Source organism: Scardinius erythrophthalmus (genome assembly GCF_964197995.2).
Source record: "Scardinius erythrophthalmus genome assembly, chromosome: 9".
Lineage (NCBI taxonomy): Eukaryota > Metazoa > Chordata > Actinopteri > Cypriniformes > Leuciscidae > Scardinius > Scardinius erythrophthalmus.
In genome coordinates this window covers 20,362,252-20,371,099 of record NC_138229.1, presented here as the reverse complement: position 1 = coordinate 20,371,099, position 8,848 = coordinate 20,362,252, and the positions used below count along the sequence as shown (strand labels likewise).

General features: G+C 37.3%; 1 protein-coding gene across 4 annotated transcripts; it reads left to right on the top strand.

The window, feature by feature from the left end:
- The first annotated feature begins 6 nt into the window (after positions 1-6).
- On the top strand, positions 7-8,287 carry tmem68 (transmembrane protein 68). 4 transcript variants are annotated; one of them, XM_081375337.1, is made up of 10 exons: positions 7-113; positions 434-488; positions 2,016-2,413; positions 3,275-3,442; positions 4,333-4,526; positions 4,601-4,661; positions 4,783-4,922; positions 5,245-5,308; positions 6,497-6,700; positions 7,071-7,590. In XM_081375337.1, the coding sequence occupies exons 3-9, from the start codon at positions 2,086-2,088 to the stop codon at positions 6,652-6,654; spliced, it is 1,113 nt and encodes a 370-aa protein (XP_081231463.1). In that variant the 5' UTR covers positions 7-113; positions 434-488; positions 2,016-2,085; the 3' UTR covers positions 6,655-6,700; positions 7,071-7,590. The 4 variants fall into 4 exon arrangements, 3 of the variants coding, with proteins under 3 accessions (XP_081231463.1, XP_081231462.1, XP_081231464.1); XR_014030831.1 differs by lacking the exon at positions 5,245-5,308 and having other exon boundaries at positions 7,071-8,233; XM_081375336.1 differs by having other exon boundaries at positions 6,497-8,233.
- The last annotated feature ends 561 nt before the right edge of the window (positions 8,288-8,848 follow it).

The window sequence follows — 8,848 nt, the reverse complement described above, 5'->3', positions numbered from 1 at the left end:
CGAGATGGGTTTCCTGTTTGTGTCACATGTAAAGAGAGCCGGTGTTTCAGTCGAGAAGGAAGGAAAACATTTTATTGAGGGCAACAGTATCTATTTCATCGAGCTATCATCATGTAAGTGGATTTGAGAAATTCTTATTTTAAAAGGTTTTTCTAAAACATTCGCTTTTCGTGGCATTTAGAAGAAGTGTCATTTATTGGCGACAGCTTTAAAACGCAAAATTTGGGGTTGTTGTAAGGTTTGTTTATCTATGATCGTTATCCAATGTTCAAGTGTAACGTAAAACAGAATTACGCCTTTCCTTGTTATCTTTCATGCATTTGACAGTGTTCATTTACATTTTAAATGACGTTAACGTTTGTACAGCAGTCTCACCTGTGACAGAGTGTGAATGAGCAGGTATAACTTGGCTATCAATGTCATTTCATTTTAGGGCACCGATGTGAGGTTGGTATGTTTGGCCAAGGAACATATTTCCACTGGAGAAGGTTCGTGAGTTGTTGTTGTTTTTAAATATGGTTTATTTCAATAAATGTGTTTTTTAAATCTATCAAATGACTATAATTTGACTTGGGAGTTAAAGCTGATGTGTTTATTCTAGACGCTACTATTGTCACTAAACTTCGTTGAAAATATGATGATTGTTACTTGTCAGTCACCCATTTGCCATTTGTTGGACAAACAAATAACCCCGCCCCAAACTCATGCTATTGGTCGAGTCCCGGGACTTGTGAAATAAAGGAGAGTGCAACTTTCTCGCGCGATAGACAGATAAACTCTACTTTCAGTTTTGTTAAGCTGTGGATATTTTCAGCTTTAGTTTGCTTCGTACATTCAGTTTAACAGTATTAAAGAGAGCAAATGTTATTATTCAACTGAACTGTTTTAAATTAATTTCCCCGGTTTCACAGACAAGGCCCCCTGAAATCAAAGTTTAAGTTTTTTTAGCTTTTAGTATGAATATGTTAAGCTTAAGGTTTTGAATAAGCTGGTCTGTTCCAAACCAATGACAAAATTTGCATTTAGGAGATATAAGCATTCAAATCTTACAGTCTCTCACTTCCGCTAAAATGGATCATGGATTTTTATGACGTCACTGTGGACTTCAGCTTCTCATCACATCTTCTGTCCAATCAAATGCTCTCTAGAATGTAAAGCGGCTTGATATACAACCACTGATAAACATATTCGGTGTTGATGAGAAATAAAAAACTATACAAGTGCGGATTAGAACCCAGAACATCTGACTGACACACTTGGCAAAAGTTCTGCCACAAGACCATGAAAGCACACAAGATGATTTTGCGGATCTCTGGATTTATTCACGTGAAAATTCTCGGCACTAACAATATATATTACTAGGCTATTTAATTAAATGGCAAATTGAACCCAATGTACTATTGAAATTGTTTTATGGCCATCGTAATGTTATTTTTTCTGAAAATTGTTATTGTACACATATTGTACATATATCTTAGCATTCTATCAACCTCCTCTCCCCCACACCCCACACATTTGTCCCTCCCACTTTTTAAAACAAAATTACGCCACTGGTTGGAGATGTGTGTTCGGTTGCTTCAAGTTTTATTCCGTTTTTAATTCCCAACTGTACATGACTAGGAATGAAATGGCTAGAATTTATTCACACCTCTACTATTGAATCCAATGTATCATCAGCGCTCTGATTTGCTTCCATGGTGCTGTCAGGTAATACTTGCAGTCTGTGAGGTAAACTAAACGCTATTGGCATTTGAAAAGAAGGAAGAGCCATTCAATATGTCCCGCCTTAGCTTCCTGTTTCATTGGAAATTACGTCAACGCACGTCAAGATGCACGTTCCAAGGCAGAACCCCCCTCCCAACCCCCTGTAATTCACACACTTGTTATAATATTTATATGATCTTATACGTTTTAAGGGGGACTGCATATTAAACTCGGGATTTAATATCATAAAAATGTACACTTCAGCTTTAATGCCATCTTAATGTCAGACAATTTGTGTCTTTCATGTCCAGGTCTGCCCTTTGGCAGAGTGTTGCCTTGCTCAGCCCATCTGCCACTGGGAGAGGCTAACAGTGAAGCAGCATGTCCAGTGGGAATGAGTCCTGCCTGTTTGAGAATGGATCCATCAACTTCCTCTCCTGCTTAGTTCATGTGTGGGAGGAGTGGGCAGGGCTCGGGAAGCTCGAGGACTTCCTCAGTTTCTTGGAGTATTTGGTCTGGGTTTTCACGCCTCTAGCTGTGGTCTTCATCTTGCCTTTTCTTATAGTTATCTTCCTCTATCTATCCATACTCTTCCTCCATGTGTACAAACGCAAGATCCAGCTGAGGGAAGCTTATTCCAATAACCTGTGGGATGGTGCGAGGAAAACTCTGGCGACCCTATGGGATGGACATGGAGCTATTTGGCACGGTATGTAATGGATTTGGCTTGTTATCTGCATTCACTGAGATGTGGATTGTTATCTTGTTTAAATTAATCCCTGTGGTCTGGGATTTTTCATTGTGGTCATGGTTTGCATCTACTGTGCTGATCTTTGAGTGATAGACGGGAATCGATAAAGTATAATTAAAAAGTGATGTCTGAAGACGTAATGTACGATCTGATATATTCTACATGTGTGTTTTCAGGCTATTGCTGTTTTTTTTTTTTTTTTTTCAGCCTTAAAGAGTTGGATTCTTTGACAGCACAATTAATGATGGTCTGATGTTCCTGGCATTAAATTGCAATTTTAAATTGTGTTACCCGCTCAGTCTTTATCAAGCTGAACATCTAAATAATGGTTTTGTCGGATTCATTGCACTAACTTAATCTCTTCTGTTTCATTTTACAAAGAGCATGATATTTCTAAAGGTTACAAATAAACAAAAATGTTCAAATGCTTGGTTAGAATTTTTTAATTGTTTTTGAATGAAGTCTTCTGAAAATAGTTTTACAATGTAAAATAACTTTTATTTTAATATATTTGAAAATGTAATGTATTCCTGTGATGGCAAAGCTGAATTTTCAGCATAATTACTCTAGTCTTCAGTGTCACATGATCCTTCAGAAATCATTCTAATATTCTGTTTTTGTGCTCAAGAAACATTTCTATTCCATTATCAACAGTGTTGAAAACCGTTGAGCTGCTTAACCATGATCATTGAAATAGAAATCTTATACATTATAAATGTCTTTACAATCACTTTTGGACACACAAGTGTTGCAATGTGTCGTACTTCACAAAAAAATGTTGAATCATTTTTCCCTGATTAAGTGTACATTTTGTAACAGGTTATGAAATCCATGGTTTGGAGAAGATTCCAGATGAAGGACCTGCTCTCATAGTCTACTATCATGGGGCGATTCCTATAGACTACTATTATTTCTTGGCAAGTCTTATCATTCAGAAGGGAAGAACTTGTCATTCGGTGGCTGATCATTTTCTGTTCAAGGTCCCAGGTAAAAACAACTTTCATACTGTAATGAAGTGATCAGTCAGCCTCATTTTGCTCATGACAGAGTCATTACTCAGAACCTAATTTCATTAAGATTCACTGAATTTTGGGACAAAACATGTCCTGAAACTTAATCTGCCATTAGTTTTTAAAATAGCAACATTTTCATTTTGTCGTTGGGTGACGTCACTTCTTGTTGACGTTCGAATTATTGTCAAACAAAACGGAGGCTAGCTCGACCCTCCCTCCTCCTCACCCCGCCCCCTCCCCTCTCTTTGGTCGTGTGTCGGCCATATCAAAATTCAAGATAATATAATTCTAACGTTAGTCGTCGTTGTTGTCGTCGTCGTTGTTGTCGTCGTTGTTGTTGTCGTTGTCTAGGACATCTCTCCTCTAGCTAACTCCCCTCTTCATGCTTCTCTCTCCTCCACTTCCCACACCCCCCTTCATGTGCACCCCCCAACCCCCACCCCCAAATCATTCTTGTTGGTTATTGGCTGGAACACTGTTTGTTATGTTTCGTGATCCAGGTTGGCCCAGTTTGTTTTTGTTGCCGTTTGTGGAGGTTGGGCTGTCTACAGAGACCGCGTTTTTTTACAGTGTGTTCAGGGGACAGGCAGCTAGCGGATAGTGAGGAGATGTTTGCTGTATGTGACAAAAAATGTTTCAGCCTAAAAAACGTGTGACATCGCTTAGAGCACCTTTAACACATATAATTTCATTTAAACCTAAATATTGCTAAATAGAAATATTGCTATAAGGCCCTGACAGAAGTTAGTCAGTCCTTTCTATATTTTACCTTCAGTGTGGTCAACAAGGTCACACACTCTTGTGAGATTTTCAATTTTACTAGAATTAATTGTGCTTCTATTATCTGTGTAATGGCCATGGCAGGGTTTAAGCTCCTCTTGGAGGTGTTTAGTGTGATCCACGGACCGCAGGAGGAGTGTGTGAAGGCCCTGCGGAACGGCCACCTCCTGGGCATCTCTCCTGGAGGAGTACGGGAGGCCCTGTTCAGCGATGAGACGTACCCTCTGATCTGGGGCAAACGCAAAGGATTTGCACAAGTGGCCATTGACTCTAAAGTGGTAAATGACTGTCCCTCTTATTCTTCTCCTTTTATACAGTTTTGTTGTACTAAGAGTCTGTTTTGTCCCTACAGCCAGTTATACCAATGTTTACTCAAAACTTGAGGGAGGGATTTCGCTCTCTTGGAACGTTAAGTGAGTCATACAGAAAATATTGAATTTGCCTCACAGTTGTAATTAGTTCTCTAAATAGATTACGTACCATTATGAAAGGGTTAAATGAGTCAATCTTCAATTCATCTCAAAATTCCTGCAGGATTTTACCGATGGGTGTATGAGAGGTTTCGTCTGCCGATAGCACCGATCTATGGAGGATTTCCAGTCAAATTTCGCACCTACTTGGGTGACCCCATTCCATACGACCCTAAACTCAATGCAGCTGAGCTGGCTGAAAAGGTAGGACTCATTAGACTTCTAGTTTTGTTTTTGTAACTCTTTCTGTTGAATTTGCTGAGCAGGTGTTTTGCAAATCTACAAGAGGTTCTAACCTCTAGACTGTCCCGACAAGTCCTGACCTATTGTTGACTACACAACATACATTAGCGCCATTTGTTTACACCGTCCCCTAAGGGCACGTTCCACCCTTGAGTGGTGATCACCATTCATCACATTTGCAGGTGTACAGAGTCTGCAAAGTGAGAGAATGCTTGTATAATAAAGGATACCTCAGATTGGTATCTATGATTGAATAAAGTTTGGTGTATGATGTTTTTTTAAGAAAAATTCGTTCATAAGAACAGTAGCCGAGTCTGTCCCCTCATTTCATCACATGCTACCATCAGGTAATAACAACCTTCTTTATAACTTGATGAAATATTTGTTTTCAGAATGGATGTAGGAGATGTTTAAGCAGGGCTTTAAAGTTTTATACCTTTTTATTAGGGATGCTCCGATCGATCGGCCAATAACCGCATTCTAGGACTCGATCGGTAGTCATTAGATCTCATGAACCGATTGCAATTTAATGACATAAAACCTGAAGAATTTGCCACCGACGTGCATGTAAACGGTATACAGATGAGGCTTTTGTGCCACGTTCTGCTTTGTGACTTCGCAAAACATTAGTAAACCATAGTACATCTTTATTTAGAGCAGGTTGTCTCTATTCAAACGAGCTCACACACATAACATGTGTCGATCTTGAGGAAATGCTCACGGAGTGTGACATGAAATGCTACTTGGCTTCCGGGATCCAATCGCGTGCGTCACCATCATGACGCAGTGTTTTCCAACTTCATTTGAAAGTTCATCCAATGGAAACTGGAAACTTTTTGGAGGGATTTTCTTATCAGTGTTGTAACATAAGAACCTCAAAACATGATCAAAATCGGTTTTCTTCAAAATTTGGACCGTTTTCTGTCAAATGTCGGCTGCAAAATTCAGAGCATCCCTAGTTTTTATTATTGTATGTATGTTTTATTTATTCATTTTACCACCATTCAAAAGTTTGAAACCAGCAAAGTCTTCAGTGTCTCACGATCCTTCAGAAATAATTCTGATAGGCTGCTTTGCAGCTGAAAGAACATTGATTTAAAAAAAAAAAAAAAAAAAATTAAAATGTTTTTGCTGCTTTTCTGGAAACAGAGATACTTTTTTCATTATTCTTTGATAACTTAAATTCAAAAGAACCGCGTTTATTTGAAATGGAAACCTTTTGTAACATTTTAAATGTCTTTAGTGTCACTTTTGATCTATTAAATTCATCCATGTTGAATGTAAAGTAAAAAAACAACGACGTACCGACGTTATACCCAAATATTTGAATGGATACGCACGCACGCAAACCTCAGATACACTGAGATTTTGTTTTTATTTTTAAATCCATCATTTTCCTATACCGTCTGTCAGTTTCACAGTAAAGATGTCACATGTTCAATTCATGCATCTGTTGAGTCAGGGTTTGTTTTAACTACTGATTTGTAAATATCTCATATTCAGTGTATTTTCTTCAATCCAACCCATCTGTTCAGGTGCAACAGGCAGTTCAAGCATTAATCGACAAACACCAGAAGATACCTGGAAACGTCCTCCGAGCTCTTTTGGAGCGATTCCAAAGGGAACGCAAAGAAGATTAGCACACTTCCCTTCTCAGACTGAACATATAAATATGCTTCAAGTTCAAGCATAATTCAACTGAATACTGGAGATATTATATGATATTGTTACACCATGAGGTTAGCAACTACTGATGATATAGTGGACGTATCAATGTTGCATATCAAATAATGGTGTGTGTCTTTGTAATATCTGGTTACATGTAGTATTGTGCATGTTGAAGTGTGTTTGACTTTCTTTTTTTTTTTGTGAATAATATTATTATTATTATTTTAAATGTGCACACTTTGGTTTTAATCAAAGGACCTCTGCCAAAAACTTTGCCCACAAAGCCTTTGGTTAGTATTTGTATGTCCTTTTAATAAAATAACATTCTGTCAGAGGAAATCAATAATATATATAAATTTAGGTTCGGGAGTAGCCTGATCATTCAGTCCTGTCAATAATCATTATGAGCGTTTCCTCTGTTTCTCTCATTCTCCCACATAGGAACATTATAGGGAGTTCGAGGACAGCAAGCCAAATTCATTTAGGACTGGATGAGCAGGAGAACTCTGAATGAATTCGTTCAAAATTGTGGATACTGTGATTTTTTTGGGGGGATTTTATAAGCACACTTAATGATGAGAGATACATGCTTGAACATTTGTTTGATTTTGTATAATGTTGAATACTTAACACGTTTTAATCTAATATCTCTGCATTAACTGTGAGAGGTGAGCTGCTGTCTATTTAAGCATCAGTTGATACTGTTTGCCCTGCTCTCAGAGCTTAATACAACATTATGATTATAAAAATAAGTATGCAACTGATAATGACTTTATAGAGGCAGCATACAGGGCTTTCAGAATTCAATAAGATTTTTGTAACATTCCTGAAATTTATGGACATATTTCAAGCAGTGATCAAAATCTGATCAGTGTGGAAATCAATGGTAGTAAATGTATAATTTCATAAGAGATTTTATTATTCACAATAAAACTGCATATTCCTATGGATTCAGTGTTGGTAAAACCGTTTTAATGCACTTTTGTGCTCCTCTGGGAGAAAATGTATTGTGTGTGTGTGTGACAAAGATCAAATGTCAGCATGAGCATAGTCTTCGTCACACAGTCTTATGATCTCTGTGCACATCCGGTGTTTGGTGTATGATGTGCAAATGCCCCATTGCTATTTCTAAAACTGGTTTGGTATTGACTTGCACCATTTGTGCTTCCATTGTAAAATGGAATCCCCCTCCCTCTTGGAAAGTAATAATAATTTACTTATCATTTATGATTTCGTATTGCATTATACATGGTACTATTTTCCTTCAGCCTCTCCAAGAGTCTCTTCTAATTAAGGAGTGAAACCTTAAATCATACGAGTGAGTTGTGAGAATACATTCAGACAAACTAATCACCAAGCATTTGTTGTGACAGACTGTCTCAGAAAAGGCTGCATTACTCATCACCATGGCTTTTTCTTCCAACCTTGAAATAGTCGCTGACATTCTGGAAATTCAAATGGACCTTATTCACACATTAACTGCAAATCCGAAAGAAGTTTGCAAGGAAGTCTAATAAAATGACCACAGTGTACTTTATTAAATGAATTTGGTACTTTGTGTTGCATTAGAATCAAATAAAAATTTACAAAAATCCAATATGTACAAAAAATTGAACGTTCTTTTTGTTTTTACTCTTCAATTTACAATAAAATCAGATAACAGATTTGATGCATTTTACGCACTTCAGACTTTCATCACATGATACAACTTAAGAGACCAATAATAAGCAGTTTTTTTGTTTGTTTTTTGCTCTTTTTTATGTCATTTAATACATCACATACACCACACTATTTTATCTGTATTATGTAACTGCCGATCTCTAGTCAATAGACACCCTTCACGATCAGGACTCAGAAAGGAATGTTCTTTTACACATGTACATTTGCATACATTTATTTACAGTTAAATAGCCTTTTGCAAGTCACTATGGAACTTCCGTCGTAACTGAGATACCAGTAAAGTCTTTACATCATATATGAACGCTGAACCGAACACCACCAAGTTCATTCAATTACTGTGCTTGTACTAATATCGTGCTTTATAAATAACCACCGATTATCATTTATCTAAATGTAAATGTCTTTTTTTCCTCCATCTATGGGATTCTAGTTTATATAAGCATCTATGTCTACAGGTGAGAGAGGATCATCAATTTGTTTATTCGACAAAAGAAAGCTTCTACGATGAATCAAAAAATGCAAGTGCCACTTCATTTCAG